This window comes from Entelurus aequoreus, linkage group LG21 (assembly GCF_033978785.1).
Source record: "Entelurus aequoreus isolate RoL-2023_Sb linkage group LG21, RoL_Eaeq_v1.1, whole genome shotgun sequence".
Classification (NCBI taxonomy): Eukaryota; Metazoa; Chordata; class Actinopteri; order Syngnathiformes; family Syngnathidae; genus Entelurus; species Entelurus aequoreus.
The window spans coordinates 35,230,922-35,251,889 of record NC_084751.1 but is presented as its reverse complement, the minus strand read 5'-3'; the positions used below and the strand labels follow the sequence as shown (position 1 = coordinate 35,251,889).

The window sequence follows — 20,968 nt, the reverse complement described above, 5'->3', positions numbered from 1 at the left end:
ATAATAATAATAATAATAATACCGTAATTTCCGGACTATAAGCCGCTACTTTTTCCCCTCGTTCTGGTCCCTGCGGCTTATACAAGGGTGCGGCTTATTTACGGCCTGTTCTTCTCCGACACCGACGAAGAGGATTTCGGTGGTTTTAGTACGCAGGAGGAAGACGATGACACAATGATTAAAGACTGAATTTTCATATACCGGTAGGCTGGTTATTTTGATAACGTACAGGCGAGCACTTTGTATTACTTTGCACCGTTGTATTATTTGTACTCTGCACGAATGCTGTTCGCCATGTCAAAGATGTGAAAGTTTGATTGAATGATTGAAAGATTTATTGTTAATAAATGGGACGCTTTGCGTTCCCAAACAGTCATCTATGTCCCGACAATCCCCTCCGTGGTAGCAGGAACCCCTATATACTACGGTAATTACACATCAAAACCCTGCGGCTTATAGTCGGGTGCGGCTTATATATGGAGCAATCTGTATTTTCCCCTAAATTTAGCTGGTGCGGCTTATAGTCAGGTGCGGCTTATAGTCCGGAAATTACGGTAATAATAATAATAATAATAATAATAATAATAATGAACTAATTAAACAATCATCTGGACTTAGATCACACTGAACACGAGCGAATGAAGTCCATACTTACTCAACAGCCATACATGTCACACTAAGGGTGGCCGTATGGACAATGCCAACACTGTCATAAACATGTGCCATATAGTGAAACCATACTGTACAACAACGACTAACACATTTTGGAAGAATATTTGCACGGCAACATAACATAAACACTACAGAACAAATTCCCAGAATTCCCTGCAGCACCAACTCTTCCGGGATGTTACAATATAAGCAAACGCCATTGGTGGATCTACACCTAACATCCACTGTAATGATACCACGTACAATAGCGTATCTAGTCGATACTACTATGATTACATCGATATTTTTTAGCATCACAAAATCTTTAGTTTTTAAAAAAGGTATATTATGTTTATAAACTCAGGAAATACGTCCCTGGACACATGAGGAATTTGAATATGACCAATGTATGATCCTGTAACGACTTCGTATCGGATCGATACCCAAATTTGTGGTATCATCCAAAACTAATGTAAAGTATCAAACAACAGAAGAATGAGTGATTATTACATTTTAACAGAAGTGTACATAGAACATTTTAAAAGAGAGAGTAAGCAGATATTAACAGTAAATGAACAAGTAGATTAATAATTCATTTTCTACCACTTGTCCTGAATAATTTTGACAAAATAATAGAATGATAAATGACACAATATGTTACTGCATACGTCAGCAGCTAAATTAGGAGCCTTTGTTTGTTTACTTACTACTAAAAGACAAGTTGTCTTGTATGTTCACTATTTTATTTAAGGACAAAATTGCAATAATAAACATATGTTTAATGTACCCTAAGATTTTTTTGTTAAAATAAAGCCAATAATGACATTTGTCGTGGTCCCCTTTATTTAGAAAAGTACCGAAATACTTTTGGTACCGGTACCGGTACCAACATATTGGTATCGGGACAACACTAATACACACACGCAGAGCATCCACAGACAGAAATGTAGATCGGCGCCTATGCACGCGAGTATCGATTTAATAACAAACCACAGTTAGGGTTGAATTGAATTCTCGTCTGCAAAAGGTGCATCCAGGTGTTAAAGCCATTTATAGTTATTAAGGAACCAAGCACAAACAATATAAAGCAGTCGACGGCAAAACGAAAAACTACGGCGAGGGAAAAATCAACTTGCCACGGAAAAACACCTAAAGTCTATAGGACTATAAGTTTACTGACAATACCGTATTTTCCGGACCATAGGGCGCACAGGATTTTAAGGCGCGCTGCCGTTGAGCGGGTCTATTCAGGTTTATTTTTATACAAAAGGCGCATCAAAGGAGTCATATTATGCTTTTTTTCTACATTGAAAACACTTCCTTGTGGTCTACATAACATGTAATGGTGGTTCTTTGGTCAAAATGTTGCATAGATTATGTTTTACAGATCATCTTCAAGGATCACTTCAGGATGCGCCGTTTTGTGGGCGGTCTTATTTACGTGGCTCACCTTCGACAGCGTCTTTTCCCCGTCATTTTTATTGTACCGATGTGGCGTGCAAGGTAGCAATAACGCAGCAGCATCGTATCATCCGTGGCTCACTAGTGCAACAACAACGCCGGAAATGTGTCGCGAGAACAACCGTCCGAACGAAACTCTCGAATAACTAAAGTTCCGCGGATGAATAATGTAAACTCACTACACTGGTAGTTTTAGCGCTTTCATAGCGAGTCTACTGACATATAGATAGAGAATAAGAAGAAGCTTATCGACTACGGTGTCAGGACGGACTACAAAGGCACATTATCAGGACTTATGCAGATCCCAAATACACATCAGCATATACCAGAAGGTAAGAAAAGTTGGTTTTACATAATATTGCGAAACAAAACACTGGTCAATATGTCTGCTCATGGGTGCTATATGTTTAAACACAATACGTCTGACTACGGTAGCCGTAATGCTTCGACAATCCATCAAGCGGCGCGGCTTCATGGTTTACCAAAGTCGTACTAAAACATTTTGACATATTTTTGAGCGCCGTGTCTAATGTTCTATGTCATGGGTGTCAAACTCTGGCCCGCGGGCCAAATTTGGCCCGCCGTGTAATTTCATTTGGCCCCTGAGGCAATATCAAATTAAAATTAGAGCTGGCCCGTCGGTATTATACAGCGGCGGTGCCGCGATAACACCGCATTCACCGCTAATACTCATACTTGCCAACCCTCCCGGGAGACTCCCGAATTTCAGTGCCCGTCCCGAAAGTCTCCCGGGGCAACCATTCTCCCGAATTTCTCCCGATTTCCACCCGGACAACACTATGGGGGGGCGTGCCTTAAAGGTACTGCCTTCAACGTCCTCTACAACCTGCTTTACCTCCATACAAACAGCGTGCCGGCCCAGTCACATACTATATGCGGCTTTTACACACACATAAGTGAATGCAAGGCATAATTGGTCAACAGTCATACAGGTCACACTGAGGGTGGCCTTATAAACACCTTTAACACTGTTACAAATATGCGCCACACTGTGAACCCACACCAAACAAGAATGACAAACACATTTTGGGAGAACATCCGCAGTGTAACACAACATAAACACAACAGAACCAATACCCAGAACCCCTTGCAGCACTAACTCTTCCGGGACGCTACAATATACACCCCCGCTACCACCAAACCCTGCCTTCGCCCACCAAGTTAATGTTGATATTTACCTCAGAAGGCTGCAAATAGAAAAGTGGCATTTGATTTTTTATTAAAATTGTATTTAATATACCATTGATGTTTTTTTGTTTGTTTTTTGAAAGTTGATTTTGCACTATTAAGTTCTATAAGCGTTGCTTGTTCCATATTCAGTGTTAAAGGCCTACTGAAATGATTTTTTTTTATTTAAACGGGAATAGCAGATCCATTCTATGTGTCATACTTGATCATTTCGCGATATTGCCATATTTTTGCTGAAAGGATTTAGTAGAGAAAATCGACGATAAAGTTCACAACTTTTGCTCGCTGATAAAAAAAAGCCTTGCCTGTACCGGAAGTAGCGTGACGTCACAGGAGCTAGGATTCCTCACAATTCCCCATTGTTTACAATGGAGCGAGAGAGATTCGGACCGAGAAAGTGATGATTACCCCATTAATTTGAGCGAGGATGAAAGATTCGTAGATGAGGAACGTTACAGTGAAGGACTTGAGAGGCAGTGATGGACGTATCTTTTTTCGCTCTGACCGTAACTTAGGTACAAGCTGGCTCATTGGATTCCACACTCTCCTTTTTCTATTTTGAATCACGGATTTGTATTTTAAACCACCTCGGATACTATATCCTCTTGAAAATGAGAGTCGAGAACGCGAAATGGACATTCAGTGCCTTTTATCTCCACGACAATACATCGGCGAAATGCTTTAGCTAAGAGCTAACGTGATAGCATCGTGCTTTAACTGCATATAGAAACAACAAAAATAAACCCCTGACTGGAAGGATAGATAGAAAATCAACAATACTATTAAACCGTGGACATGTAAATACACAGTTAATGCTTTCCAGGCTGGCGAAGGTTAACAATGCTGTGCTAATGACGCCATTAAAGCTAACTTAGCAACCGGACCGCACAGAGCTATGCTAAAAACATTAGCTCTCCACCTACGCCAGCCAGCCCTCATCTGCTAATCAACACCCGTGCTCACCTGCGTTCCAGCGATCGGCAGAAGGACGAAGGACTTCACCCGATGCGTTTGGCGGCCCGGAGACGTAGGAAGTCAAGGTGAGGTCGGCGGCTAGCGCGGCTAGCGCTCCAACAAAGTCCTCCTGGTTGTGTTGCTGTAGTCCGCTGCTAATACACCGATCCCACCTACAACTGTCTTCTTTGCAGCCTTCATTGTTCATTAAACTAATTGCAAAAGATGTCCAGAATACTGTGGAATTATGAAATGAAAACAGAGCTTTTTGTATAGGATTCTACGGGGTACCATGACTTCGTCACGCACATACGTCATCATACGTTTCAGCCGGATATTTCCCGGGAAATTTTAAATGTCACTTTATAAGTTAACCCGGCCGTATTGGCATGTGTTGCAATGTTAAGATTTCATCATTGATATATAAACTATCAGACTGCGTGGTCGGTAGTAGTGGGTTTCAGTAGGCCTTTAAAGCAAATCAGTGTAGCAAACTGAGCAATAATTAACGTTTTATTCATGCTCTTTCTCTTGCTACTTCAAGGCTTGAATGTTTGATTCATTCATTATTTTATTTTCAAATGTATTATTAACCTGTGGAAAAAGTGTATTTTGATATTTACCTCAGAAGGCTGCAAATAGAAAAGAGGCAGTATTTAATTTAAATTGTATTTGATATGCCATTGATATTTTTTTATTATTATTATTATTATTATTATTTGAAACTCGATTTTGCATGTCACTATAAAGTTATATAAGCCTTGCTTGTTCAATATTCAATACAAAACTTGTTTGGGTCCCTATTAAAAGGTTCATTTGTTCAACCTCGGCCCGCGGCTTTGTTCAGTTTGAAATTTTGACCCACTCTGTATTTGAGTTTGACACCCCTGTTCTATATTATCAAAGGAACATTTAAAGTTTTGGTGTTGTTTAGACTTAGACTTAGACAAATTTAATTGATCCACAAGGGAAATTCTTCCACAAAGTAGCTCAGTTACGAAGGATAATGCAAGTATAAAGTAGACTAAAAATGTACTGTAGTAGCAATATAAAATATAACATATATGTAATATTTACATATTATATATACAGTACATGATACATACTGATATATTATATTATTATATTATATTATATTTTTTTATATAATATTTACAATATATAACAATTACCATGTACAATATTACAGTATATGTAATAGCTGCAGCATAAAATAGAGAGTACATCCAGCAGAAGATATACATTCTAAACAAAGAGAGGTAGCTAACATAAAAGCGGTTTACTGGCGTCATATTGCAGTCTACACGTATCTCTTCTGTGTGACTGCCATCTACTGGTTACACTTATCATTACACCATGTACCAAATAAGTTACTTCTTCTAAGCACAACAAGAATTATTCCATACATTAGATTATAAGGCGCACTGTCGATTTTTGAGAAAATGAAAGGGTTTTGAGTGCGCCTTATAGTCTGGAAAATACGGTACTTTGGGTTCCCACCGGAGCAGATAATGTAGAATCGAGATCGGTTGACGAGTGAACCAGTATGAACCTGTGACCACCTGGTGTGGACGCCTGGTAATTAAAAGGTGATTATTGACAATGTCTAACAGGTGCAATGGTAATGATCACTGCTGGAAGTCAACAATCTAGGAATGTAGAAAGGAAAACACAATCACACAAACACCACAGGCAGGCAGAATACACCAATTACTAATACAATTTACCTGTTGTTTATTTGTGTTGATTGGTATGGACATATTTTTATCCTTGTGTAAGTAACCAGTAGTGACTGACTTGTGAACAATCAGGTTTTATTGCCAACATGTGTGTTGGGTTTGTGTCGTATTCCCTCTTCAGTTCTTCTTGCACTGATAGCCCTCACAAACAACACATCTGGATGCTGTTTCCATGGCAACCAGCCTCCTATCAGCCCCTGGCATCAGTCTCTTGTGATGGACAAGTGAGAAATGAGTCTGATGTGCAGACGAGATGGTTTTAGGCACTACATGCATCCCCCAACTATAGTATATGTTTTTCCTGTGATGACTTGGAAAAAAAATACACACTACACTTTGTTTACACACAAATACAGCTGTGAGTCTTTACTATTTTGCTGTGTTATGACTTATGATCAAACAATCCTCTTGACTCTTCAAGTGTTGAAAAGAAGGGGAAAAGAAAAAAATAACTCACGTATCCTGAATGTATTTTTGGCTGGGAGATTACGTTCTTGTTCACGAAGTCTCTTGGTAGAAATGTGAGAATTAAAAGATAAACAGCTTGAGGCGGTGGACCGTCTTCCTGCTGAGACTCAAAGGACATCAAACTGTTTGCGATAAGCTCGGAGGAAATATGACGTCTTTACTGTAATCGTTATCGACTGGGATTTTTTTTTCACCGCTTTCAGCATACAGAAATGTTAAACAGTTTTACTAACTCTATTTTTTTGTTATGTCTGTTTCAATGTCTTATAAGTCAGTTTTTTTCCAGCCAATTTATTATGTCCAAAACCCAAAACCAGTGAAGTTGGCACGTGGTGTAAATGGTAAATAAAAACAGAATACAATGATTTGCAAATCCTTTCCAACTTTTATTCAATTAAATAGACTGCAAAGACAAGATAATCAACGTTCGAACTGGAAAACTGCGTTATTTTTTGCAAATATTAGCTCATTTGGAATTGGATGTCTGCAACATGTTTAAAAAAAGCTGGCACAAGTGGCAAAAAAGACTGAGAAAGTTGAGGAATGCTCATCAAACACTTATTTGGAAAATCCCACAGGTGAACAGGCTAATTGGGATCAGGTGGGTGCCATGATTGGGTATAAAAGCAGCTTCTATGAAATGCTCAGTCATTCACAAACAAGGATGGGGCGAGGGTCACCACTTTGCATGAGCAAATTGTCGAACAGTTTAAGAACATTTCTTAACAAGCTATTGCAAGTAATTTAGGAATTTCACCATCTACGGTCCGTAATATCATCAAAAGGGTCAGAGAATCTGGAGAAATCACTGCATGTAAGCAGCAAGGCTGAAAACCATCATTGAATGCCGGTGACCTTCGATCCCTCAGGCGGTACTGCATCAAAAAGCGACATCAGTGTGTAAAGGATATCACCACATGGGCACAGGAACACCACTGTCAGTAACCACAGTTCGTCGCTACATCTGTAAGTGCAAGTTAAAACTCTACTATGCAAAGCCAAAGCCATTTATCAACAACACCCAGAAACGCCGCCGTCTTCGCTGGGCCCGAGCTCATCTAAGATTGACTGATGTAAAGTGTAAAAGTGTTCTGTGGTCTGACGAGTCCACATTTCAAATTGTTTTTGGAAACTGTAGACGTTGTGTCTTCCGGAACAAAGAGGAAAAGAACCATCCGGATTGCTATAGGTGCAAAGCTTAAAAGCCAGCATCTGTGATGGTATGGGGGTGTATTAGTGCCCAAGGCATTGGTAACTTACACATCTGTGAAGGCACCGTTAATGCTGAAAGGTACATACAGGTTTTGGAGGAACAGGTTTGGTAGATTTCCACCTGAAAAGCTTAAAAAATTGGTCTCCTCAGTTCCCAAACGTTTACTGAGTGTTGTTAAAAGGAAAGGCCATGTAACACAGTGGTAAAAATGCCCCTGTGCCAACTTTTTTTGCAATGTGTTGCTGCCATTAAATTCTAAGTTAATGATTTTTTCCAAAAAAAAAACAAGTTTCTCAGTTTCTTATGACAATTAACTAAGGATTGGCAATTTTTGATAAACAATTTAGTCATTAGAGCACAAGTTCACTGTTCAACTTACTTTAAGGTAAGCAAGTTGTAAAATGTGCAGTCTGTTTTGGGGTAGAAGACCAAATGAATAAATAACCCTAGACATTGTGTGGATGTGTTAAGATAGCCGCTAGACTAACAGAGACAAAGTGAACTTAAAATACACTGTGAAAACATGTTCATGATTTATTTACTTTTCCTATACTCCATATACCAGGGTTTCTGTGTACGTAGGCTCTATCTAGTGGTATGCCAAAGAATTGCTTAATTCAAGGGGTCCCCAAATTACAGCCCCATGGATTCTTTCAGATTTAATTTTAAAACATTACGTTATAAACATTACAATTATGTTGGCACCTAATATATGAAGGCAACAGGGACTATTATAGACCACGTGGCGTACACAAGGATAGAGTGCACAAACGGTAGTCATGTTTCGTTGTCTCTGGTTCTTTGTGTATTTCATGCAATGAACATACCGCTGATTTAAAGAAAATTGCCCTGTAGCAGTTAAAAGTAAAACTTTTGGTTACACTTTAGTATGGGGAACATATTCACTATCAATTAGATGCTTATTAAAGTAACAAAGACTTAATTTAGAGTTATTTGGACACAAGGCGTCAGGTTTAAACACTCATGACATCTATTAAACAAGACACGAAGCAAGGAATTAAACAGAGACAGAATTCAATCTGGCTCAATTGAGGAGAGACGTCTAGTACAGTCTCTATCACGCTCTGACGAAAGTTTGTACGCCTCCTCTTTTATTTGGACTTTCCCTGATTACTGTACATGGCTACAGCTGTTTCTAAGGGACGGTGGTCATAAACAGATGCTGCCTCTGGCCACAAAACAGTTCAAAGAAAAGGTCGTAAAACAGTTCAAAGAAAAGGTCGCCTTGAGGGGAGTCAGGCCCTGCTTTTCTTTTCTTTTCTTTCTTTTAGTTTATTTCGAACATGAACACATTTACATCATAATACATCACACAATTTCATATCATTTCATTTACATCATGCCCGAAAAGGAGTAGGAAGAAGCAAAGCTTATTTAATCCTACCCCTTTCCCACTTCAAAGCATTTACAATTATATAAAATCATTTACTGACCTTTTTATATAATAAAATAACATCTATGAATTAGTATATACAACAGTTTGTAATATGTAATTAATTAATTCAGTCATTATTAACATACTGAGATGAAGAATATTTTCAATAAGGTTGGAAGTTTTTCTCATAATTCTTCTTCTTTGTACTTTGTAAGCACTATTAATTTAAACAACCTCTTAAACTGGATCATGTCAGTACAATTTTTAACTTCTTTACTTAATCCATTCCATAATTTAATCCCACATACTGTTATGCTAAAAGTTTTAAGTGTTGTACGTGCATATAAATGTTTTAAATTATTTTTTCCTCTAAGGTTATATTTCTCCTCTTTAGTTGAGAAGAAATGTTGTACATTCTTTGGTAGCAGGTTATAGATTGCTTTGTACATCATTTTAGCTGTTTGCAATTTTACCAAATCACCAAACTTTAATATTTTTGACTTAATAAATAAAGGGTTTGTATGTTCTCTATATCCAACATTATTCTAACTGATCTTTTTTGTAACATGGTTAACGAATGTAGCGCACATTTGTAGTTATTTCCCCATATTTCTGCACAATAACTCAGATATGGTAACACTAGTGAGCAGTAGAGAATATGAAGTGATTTTTGGCCCAGGACGTGTTTTGTTTTATTCATTATTGAAATGTTTTTTGCTACCTTATGTTGTATGTTTTGTATATGAGATTTCCAGTTCATTTTATCATCTATTAATACTCCCAAAAATCTGGTTTCTTTTACCCTTTCGATGTCTACTCCGTCTATTTGTATTTGCGTATGATGCTCTTTCCTACTATTACCAAATAGCATTATTTTAGTTTTACTGAGATTCAAAGATAGTCTGTTTTTGTCAAACCATCTTTTTAATTTGTTAATTTCTTCTGTTATTATTTGTATTATCTTCTGTGTGTTCTCTCCTGAACAGAAAGCAGTTGTATCATCTGCAAATAAAACTAACTTTAAGTCCTTTGTAACTTTACTAATGTCGTTTATATAAAGATTAAACAATTTTGGTCCCAGTATTGATCCCTGCGGCACACCACAGGATATATCTAGCCGTGTTGACATATTTTCACCCATCTTCACATATTGCTTCCTGTTGGTTAAATAGCTTCTTACCCAGTTCAATACCAAACCTCTGATGCCATATCGTTCTAATTTTTGTATTAAAATATCATGATTAATTGTATCAAATGCTTTTTTTAAGTCCATGAATACTGCTGCCGCACATTCTTTACCATCTATTGCATTGGTAATTTCCTCTGTTATTTTAATTAATGGTATTGATGTTGAGATATTTGCTCGAAATCCATATTGGTTCTCCACGAGCGTCCCACTTTTGTTAATAAATAAATCTAATCGACTATTGAATATTTTTTCCATGATTTTGGAGAATTGTGGAAGTAATGAAACTGGTCTGTAGTTAGTAAACTGGTGCACGTCTCCATTCTTATAGATTGGTACGACTTTTGCAATTTTCATTTTGTCTGGGAATTTTCCGGTTAAAAATGATACATTGCTTCCTCTCCGCTTTGTAGTTCTCGGGTCTAGACAAAATCTTTCTGTGGATTACAATACATCAAAGAAACAGAACACCTTCATGTTGCTTCCCATCCTACACAGTGGAGTTTTACAAGCCTTCTTCTTGGTAGGATCTATGACAGCTTTTGTCCTCTCGCCGGGAACTCATGGCATTACAAAGCTTTGTGATAACTTAGATACAATTATTCTGACACAAGGGGAACATATAAGGGTTAGGGTTAGGGTTACTAATAAGCAATAATTCTGCGGTTATGGAGGGAAGACTCTATAAGTTCATGGCTTACTGGTTGTATAATAAGGCCAGGCAGAATAAGGCATTAATAAGTACTTAATAATGACTACCGTATTTCCTTGAATTGCCGCCGGGAATATAGTATTCGCCTGCCTAGAATTACAGCCGGGTCAAACTCGTTTCCCAAAATAATTAGCGCATGCTTGGCACTTCCGCCGGGTCAAATATGAGTCATTAAATAACTCCCGCCTCTTGGTGGTAGAGGGTGCTAGTGATCCTTCTTGTGACTACCAGTACTGCAGAAGACCGGTGCTGCAGAAGAAGACAACAAGCAGCAAGCGTGAGTAGCGATTGTTTGCTTGCACTTTTACCATGGAGGATTACATATCTAAAATAAAACAGTTTTCTAAACTGGACTTTCAATCGAAGCAGGAGGTAATAATTAAAGGAATATCTCCAGAGACTTTTAAAACTGAAGAAAGATAAGGAAGACTGCCTTTGATCAGAAGCAGCTGCACATGGACATCATTTATAAGTAAAGGTAAGACCATAATAAGGTTTTGTTTTATTAAATGTGCTTTTCATGATAAGGTAAGCGCCAGAGTGAGAAGAGGTTTTAAAATAATTAGCGCATGCTTGCCCATCCCGCATGCTTTTGGTAAGCGCAGGAGTGAGAAGAGGTTTTAAATTAATTGGCGCCCCGGCGGCTATTCAAGGAAATACGGTAATTAAAAGACAATATTTGCATGTTAATAAGCAACTAATTAATGGTGAATATGTGTTCCCCATACTAAAGTGTTACCAAACTTTTTAATAAATGCACATACTTTATCGTTTCTTTTCCTCTGTGAAGTATGCTTTTGTTTATTTGCTCACCAATCATCTTAAACCTCAATGAAACAAATCTCTATATATAGATGTTAGATTCCGTTTGTTGGAGTAAGTGAGGCCTTCACGGTCACTTCCAGTTGACTTGTTCATGCGGATACGTGTTCACATTACTATGTAAACTTGCAGATATTGTCTGGAAGATTTTGAAGTCGAGCGCCTATGACTCATATTTCTAGAATTGATTTAATGAAGTCTCTGTGGGCGCCATCTGCATGAGCGCTCCTAATCCCTATTATTATAGTAAACAGAGGTCGGCACTCACAGCCAACTGCCTGCACCCAGTCCACTAATCCTCACTGTTGGTCGCAGCAATGCTGGGCGACGTTCTCAGGAGATAAGCGGTGGGCAGAAATGTAGGAACGTTTGGAGTGTGATGCAAGGATGCAAGGATCAGGAAAGAAAGACGCATGCAGGCACTAGCAGAGCACTCACACCCTCCACCCTTATTTCATGAGATGCATGTACAGTGCACATGTGAAGAAAGATACATTTGCTGATAATACAGTACTAGCTTTTTAGACATTCAAAGCTTCACCATAAGTGTGTTTGATGTGTTTCTGCGTACATCATTGGGTTACTCAATGTCACCATGGTTCTTTGAAAACAGAGTGTTCCACTATTGCAGGGGCTCTTAACCTTTTTGACCTTGCGGCCAAAGTTTTATATTACAAAGTGGCCCGGGGTCCATGACATATTAGCATTGCATAGGCTTTATTGACTCCTCGTGGTTTTATATGTATTCAATAGTAAACCTAATCCACTTTCAGTTTAACGTGCAAAACATTGAAATGACATGATAACATGGGATCATAACAAAGACTTTTATTAAAGATGTGTATGGAAATCTCCACAGCCTACACCAGTGTTTTTTAACCACTGTACCACGGCACACTAATAATAATAATAATAATAATACCTGGGATTTATATAGCGCTTTTCTAAGTACCCTAGTCGCTTTACATTCTGGAACCCATCATTCATTCACACCTGGTGGTGGTAAGCTACTTTCGTAGCCACAGCTGCCCTGGGGTGGACTGACTAGTGTGCCGTGAGATACAGTCTGGTGTGCTGTGGTAGATTATATAATTTCACCTAAATGGGTAAAAAATATTTTTTGCAAACCAGTAATTATAATCTACAAATCATGTGTTGTTGTTGAGTGTCGGTGCTGTCTAGAGCTCAGCAGAGTAACCGTGCAATACTCTTCCATATCAGTAGGTGGCAGCCGGTGCTAATTGCTTTGTAGATGTTGGAAACAGCGGGAGGCAGTGTGCAGGAAAAAAGGTATTTAATGCTTAAACCAAAAAGAAACAAAATGTGAGTGCCCCTAAGGAAAGGCATTGAAGCTTAGGGAAGGCTATGCAGAAAGAAACTAAAACTGAACTGGCTACAAAGTAAACAAAAACAGAATGCTGGACGACAGCAAAGACTTACTGTGGAGCAAAGACGGCGTCCACAATGTACATCCGAACATGACATGACAATCAACAATGTCCCCACAAAGAAGGATACAAACAACTGAAATATCCTTGATTGCTAAAACAAAGTAAATGCGGGAAATATCGCTCAAAGGAAGACATGAAACTGCTACAGGAAAATACCAAAAAAAGAGAAAAAGCCACCAAACACTACACACAGGAAAACAGCAAAAAACTCAAAATAAGTCAGGGCGTGATGTGACAGGTGGTGACAGTACACCTACTTTGAGACAAGAGCTATGTTGATGCATGGTTGGTTATGGTTTACAGTCATATCCAACAATTGCGACAACGACTTTTGACTGTCAACTGAGTTTCGTTTTTTTAAATGATTTCTGCTGGGGGTGTGCTTCTGGATTTTTTCAACGCAAAAAATGTGCCATGGCTCAAAAAAGGTTGAAAAACACTGGCCTACACAATCTAACAAACAGGCTGTTATGTTTTGATGCAAATCAAGCAGTGAAAATACAAATAAAAATCAAAGGATCAAATCAGGTTTTTTAATATTTAGACCAATATTTAGATTTTACTACCAATACGTTTTCTGTCTGTAACTTCCCTTTGCCTTTCCTTTTACTCACCACTAGTCTGCGCCTTGCAGCCACTCACACTTGTGTTGTCATTGAAGCCAAGGCTGGGGTGGGGGAGTCTCTGGGGCCCTTGGGATGGGGCGTCCCGTCTTTCTGCCCGTCTCTCGCTGGCTTGGGGGCTGGTTGTCTCCTGCTTCTCCCATGCCTTGTACTCTACAGGGCATGTCTGCCTACATACAGCCTGCTGCTGGTCTGTCCGGCGGCACGGTGGGCCCAGTATTGGGATCCTCTCGCAGGCTGGCCTGCCTGCGTGGGGCCAGTGGTCCCTTGTTCCTTGGGTACAACACCTGCTGTTTTGGGTTGGGCTCTCGAAGTGGCTGGGGCCGTACTTTGGCTCATAAAAACATACATACGTACACACATACACACAATTATTCATACATATATACATACGTACATTCATTCATTCATACATACATACGTGCATACACACACACAATTATTCATACATACACTATATTGCCAAAAGTATTTGGCCACCCATCCAAATGATGAGAATCAGATGTCCTAATCACTTGGCCCGGTGTATAAAATCAAGCACTTAGGCATGGAGACTGTTTCTACAAACATTTGGCAAAGAATGTGCCACTCTCAGTGATTTCCAGCGTGGAACTGTCATAGGATGCCACCTGTACAACAAATCCAGTCGTGAAATTTCCATGCTCCTAAATATTCCAAAGTCAACTTTATTATAAGAAAAGTGAAGAGTTTGGGAACAACAGCAACTCAGCCACCAAGTGGTAGGCCACGTAAACTGACGCAGAGCGGTCAGCGGATGCTGAAGCGCATAGTGCAAAGACTTTCTGCACAGTCAGTTGCTGCAGAGCTCCAAATTTCATGTGACCTTCCAATTAGCCCACGTAACCTAACCCCTAGTACGCAGAGAGCTTCATGAAATGGGTTTCCATGGCCGTGCAGCTGCATCTAAGCCATACATCACCAAGTCCAATGCAAAGCGTGGGATGCAGTGGTGTAAAGCACGTCGCCACTGGACTCTAGAGCAGTGGAGATGTGTTCTCTGGAGTGACGAATCACGCTTTTCCATCTGGCAATCTGATGGACGAGTCTGGGTTTGGAAGTTGCCTGGAAAACGCTACATTTTGGACTGTATTGTGTCAAGTGTGAAATTTGGTGGAGGAGGAATTATAGTGTGGGATTGTTTTTCAGGAGTTATATGTAATAACAAGTGTGTGTAAGAAATTGAAATGCGCCCCCTTTGGCAAAAATGTATTCAAAAAATAAAATAAATATGTATATAGAGACATACTGTAATAACTTGAAGTAAATAATGAAGATTAAAAAATAATTACAAACAAAAACTAAAAAAAACAACTAATAGCTTACCTTTTTATATTTGCATAGTATGTATATAATATTAATGTTGTAAATATGAATCTTTATATATCTAGAAAGGGTGGTCCTAAAGAGGTAGGCATTTTTCGGAGGTCTCAAGAAGGTAACAAATACAAGAATGTGTGCGTGTATATGTGTGTACCATGGACCAAGGAGGATGAAGTCCCTATGATTTGATGCTGCAACCAATTTCTTTATCCCTGAAGTACTGGTAAAATGTCATCAGATCATGAAACTGTACCGACGGGGAAACATTGAACAAGTTTAAAGCACAAACTGATATAAAAGTGACAGACTGAAGTTGCGGGCCTTGTTTGTGGCCCTCTCTGTGCTGTCATGGGGGTCGTCAGCTGCAAAGTGAATAGGTTGCCTTTTACTACAGGGTTTATGGTGATTGAATGTTGTACACTGCCAAAGACTGGACTCACCCTCCACTAAAACTTTTGGGACCTGGCAGACATCAGCTTGATTGATAAATACCATAACCAGGGATTACACAGACAGCATACATGGTTTTACAAATCAATTCATAAATGATGATTCAGTAACCTAAGCACTCTATGGCATGAAAGCAAGTATAAGCTACTGCTATACTGTAAAAGAATGGATAGATTAGGACACCAGATAATGATTTGTTATATTGGATGGACAGGCGGATGGATTACGACAACTACTGCATATTCCATGTTTTATTTTAATTTTTTTTTAAATAATAAAGCATTTGTTTATTAAAATTAAACAGTGAAGTTGTCATGTTGTGTACATCGTAAATAAAAACAGAATACAAGGATTTACAAGTCCTTTTCAACTTATATTCAATTGAATAGACTGCAAATACAAGATATTTAATGTTTGAACTGAGAAACTTGTTGGTTTTTTTTTTGCAAATAATCATTAACTTAGAATTTAATGGCACAGTGGCATTTTTACCATTAAACCATACCAGTCTTTCCTTTTAACAACACTCAGTAAACGTTTGGGAACTGAGGAGACCAATTTTTGAAGCTTTTCAGGTGGAATTATTTCCCATTCATGCTTGATGTACAGCTTAAGTTGTTCCAACAGTCCCTTTTGGCTTCATATTGCGCCACACATTTTCAATGGGAGACAGGTCTGGACTACAGGCAGGCCAGTCTAGTACCCGCACTCTTTTACTATGAAGCCATGCTGTTGTAACACCTGGCTTGGCATTGTCTTGCTGAAATAAGCAGGGGCGTCCATGATAACATTGCTTGGATGGCAACATATGTTGCTCCAAAACCTGTATGTACCTTTCAGCATTAATGGCGCCTTCACAGATGTGTAAGTTACCCATGCCTTGGGCACTAATACACCCCCATACCATCACAGATGCTGGCTTTTGAACTTTGCGCCGAAAACAATCCGGATGGTTCTTTTCCTCTTTTTTGCAGAGGACTCAACGTCCACAGTTTCCAAAAACAATTTAAAATGTGGATTCCTCAGACCACAAAACAATTTTTCGCTTTGCATCAGTCCATCTTAGATGAGCTCGGGCCCAGCGAAGCCGGCAGCGTTTCTGGGTGTTGTTGATAAATGGCTTTGGCTTTGCATAGTAGAGTTTTAACTTACACTTATAGATGTAGCGACGAACTGTAGTTACTGACAGTGGTTTTCTGAAGTGTTCCTGAGAGCATGTGTGATATCCTTTACACACTGATGTCGCTTTTTGATGCAGAGATCAAAGGTCGGTAATATCATCGCTTACGTGCAGTGATTTCTCCACTAAACTTACACCTTAATGTTGCTCAGCGAATGATTCACTTACCACATTCAGAGCCGAGTCATGTCAAACTCACGAGGAAGTTGATCAAAACCAACGGTGCGAAGCCTGTCATTTCTGCTGAGCTAGCATTGTGTGGGCTACTCGTGCACGTCTGCAGTTTGTGTCTTGTTGTTTCTCATAATGAACGGCAAAGATGGACCATTTTTTATTATCAGTGATGCTAATTTAAAAATGTTTCTGTTTAGGTTCAACTTTGAAGACGAGACACCAACAACAAACTTTGATACTTTCCCAGCAGCCATCCTTACCGTGTTTCAGGTAAGGTGGCATAATTATCACACACTCACACACACATGCACACGCACTATTCAGGTTTATCTTCTGTATAAAGGAGAACGTCTTAAATGTTAATTAGAAGAAGTAATTGCTGTGTCCACCTTTTCAATGATGATTATTCAGTCTCTGCTCATAATCCTAAAAAACTGCCAATCCAGTTCATTATGTTCAGTATTTTGTGGTAATTTATGGAGGAGGGCGTCCGTTGTATCCCTGAGCAAGACGCTTCACCCTTGCTCCTGATGGGTCGTGCATTGCAGCTCCCGCCTTCAGTGTGTGAATGTGTGAGTGAATGGGTGAATGTGGAAATAGTGTCAAAGCACTTTGAGTACCTTGAAGGTAGAAAAGCGCAATACAAGTATTAACCATTTACCATTTATTTTAACAAATACTTTCGTCGGACACTGTCAGATTTTGACCGGTGAGGACTGGAATGCTGTGATGTACCACGGGATCGAGTCTCAAGGAGGTGTCCGTCGTGGAATGTTCTCCTCCGTCTACTTCATTGTCCTCACGCTTTTTGGAAACTGTATCTTTTTAAAAAAAAAAGACTGAGTACCTTGGTACATGAGTGACCCCACTTTCAAGTTTTTCAGGATACTGGCTGTCTCTCAGCGTACCGTAATACAGAGGAACGTACCACAACCGTGATCCTAATACCGAGGTACGTACCAAACTTTGACCCCAATATTGAGGTACGTACTGAACCGTGACTCTAATATAGATTTGTGAACAATAATACGAGGTACATACCGAACTGTAAGGTACGTACCATTATACCATTTACAGTGGTGAATTGTGACCCCTATACCGAGGTACGTTCCGAACCGTGACGCTAATACGAACTGTAATACTGAGAATACGTACCAAACTGAGTACTTTGGTACATGAGTGACCCCGCTTTCAAGTTTTTCAGGATACTGGCTGTCTCTCAGCGTACCGTAATACCGAGGAACGTACCACAACCGTGATCCTAATTCCGGGGTACGTACCAAACTGTGACCCCAATATTGAGGTACGTACTGAACCGTGACTCTAATATCGATGTGTGAACAATAATACGGAGGTACATACCGAACTGTAAGGTACGTACCATAATACCAATTACAGTAGTGAACCCATCCATCCATCCATTTTCTTCCGCTTATCCGGGGGCGTGTCGCGGGGGCGGCAGCCTGAACAGAGAAGCCCAGACTTCCCTCTCCCCAGCCACTTCGTCCAGGTCCTCCCGGGGGATCCCGAGGCGTTCCCAGGCCAGCCGGGAAACATAGTCTTCCCAACGTGTCCTGGGTCTTCCCCTTGGCCTCCTACCGGTCAGACGTGCCCTAAACACCTTCCTAGGGAGGCGTTTGGGTGGCATCCTGACCATGTGGAGGAGCAGCGGCTTTACTTTGAGCTCCTCCCGGATGACAGAGCTTCTCACCCGATCTCTAAGGGAGAGCCCCGCCACCCGGCGGAGGAAACTCATTTCGGCCGCTTGTACCCGTGATCTTGTCTTTTCGGTCATAACCCAAAGCTCATGACCATAGGTGAGGATGGGAACGTAGATCGACCGGTAAATTAAGAGCTTTGCCTTCCGGCTCAGCTCCTTCTTCACCACAACGGATCGATACAGCGTCCGCATTACTGAAGACGCCGCACCGTCTCACGATCCACTCTTCCCTCACTCGTGAACAAGACTCCGAGGTACTTGAACTCCTCCACATGGGGCAAGATCTCCTCCCCAACCCGGAGATGGCACTCCACCCTTTTCTAAGCGAGAACCATGGACTCTGACTTGGAGATGCTGATTCTCATCCCAGTCGCCTCACACTCGGCTGCGAACCGATCCAGTCAGAGCTGAAGATCCTGGCCAGATGAAGCCATCAGGACCACATCATCTGCAAAAAGCAGAGACCTAGTGAACTGTGACCCCTATGCCGAGGTACATACCGAACCGTGATGCTAATACGAACTGTAATACTGAGGTACGTACCAAACTGTGACCCTAATACTGGCCTTGATGTTAAATTGCGACCCTAATACCGAGGAACATACTGACCCGTGAGGATGTCCTACCGTTGCACCCCTAGAATTAACTCTCTCAATGTTCGTTTTTATAGCTGTTCAGTTCAGATATTTAGCCTCTTTTTTAACAATAAATTAAGAAGAATTAAAATAGCTCATCTCTCCTTTCATTTTGTCAAACTAGTTCTAATGGTGATGGATGTTGGGCACGCCGAGCTGAAGCGCTGAGCACAAACAAACCTGCATCTCCCCCACATTTTTGCGATGCCCCTTAGAAATTTTAACCCAAGGCAGTTACCATAGGTCGGGGGTGTCAAACTAATTTTAGATCAGGGGCCACATGGAGAAAAATCTACTCCCAAGTGGGCCGGACTGGTAAAATCACGGCACGGTAACTTAAAAATAAAAACAACTTCAGATTGTTTTCTTTGTTTGAAAATAGAACAAGCACATTCTGGAAATGCACAAATCATAATGTTGGTTTTATTTGTACTGACATGTTGTGGTTAATAGTATTCTACCGTTATTTGTCTTTATTTATACTTTCTGAATACACATACTTGCCAACCTTCCCGATTTTTCCAGGAGACTCACGAATTTCAGTGCCCCTCCCAAAAATCTCCCGGGGCAACCATTCGCCCGAATTTCTCCCGATTTTCACCCGGACATCAATATTAAGGGCGTGCCGTGATGGCACTGCCTTTAGCGTCCTCTACATCAGTGGTTCTCAACCTTTTATCAGTGATGTACCCCCTGTTAACATTTTTTTAATTCAAGTACCCCTAATCAGAGCAAAGCATTTTTGGTTGAAAGAAGAGATAAAGAAGTAAAATACAGCACTATGTCATCAGTTTCTGATTTATTAAATTGTATAGCAGTGCAAAATATTGCTCATTTGTTGTGGTCTTTCTTGAACTATTTGGAAAAAAAGATATAAAAATAACTAAAAACTTGTTGAAAAATAAACAAGTGATTCAATTATAAATAAAGATTTCTACACATAGAAGTAATCAACTTAAAGTGCCCTCTTTGGGGATTGTAATAGAGATCCATCTGGATTCATGAACTTCATGCTCAACATTTCTTCACATAAAAAAATAAATCTTTAACATCGATATTTATGGAACACGTCCACATGTCTCAGCTGCATTACTGCTACGCTTTAACCAAGCCTCCATTGTTTTCTACATGGATAGTTGATTGACAGTTGGTGCCGTGTGGCACCGCCAGGTAGGGTCAAACCATCATGGCATGGGGGAAACTCTGGCTTTATGGTAATGAATGGAATAGCCTACTTGATTAGATGTTCAGTTTATGAACTTACATCCATATTTTGTCGAAGTATTATTCAATCAATATATTTATAAAGGATTTTTGAATTGTTGCTATTTTTAGAATATTTAAAAAAAAATCTCACGTACCCCTTTGGCATACCTTCAAGTACACCCAGGGGTACGCGTACCCCCATTTGAGAACCACTGCTCTACATCCTGTCGTCGTGTCCGCTTTTTCACCATACAAACAGCGTGCCGGCCCAGTCACATGTTGTATGCGGCTTCTGCAGACACACGTAAGTGACTGCTAGACATACTTGATCAACAGCCATACAGGTCACACTGAGGGTGTCTGTATAAACAACTTTA

General features: G+C 39.9%; 1 protein-coding gene across 3 annotated transcripts in view; it reads left to right on the top strand.

Moving 5' to 3' along the window:
• Window positions 1-20,968, top strand: part of cacna1bb (calcium channel, voltage-dependent, N type, alpha 1B subunit, b) — a 402,467-nt gene that overhangs the window by 211,275 nt on the left and 170,224 nt on the right. For all 3 annotated transcript variants that reach the window (XM_062031560.1, XM_062031561.1, XM_062031559.1), the window contains exons 15-16: window positions 17,228-17,300; window positions 17,730-17,847. In XM_062031560.1, coding sequence (XP_061887544.1) covers window positions 17,228-17,300; window positions 17,730-17,847 — 191 coding nt within the window. The remainder of the gene's footprint in view (window positions 1-17,227; window positions 17,301-17,729; window positions 17,848-20,968) is intronic.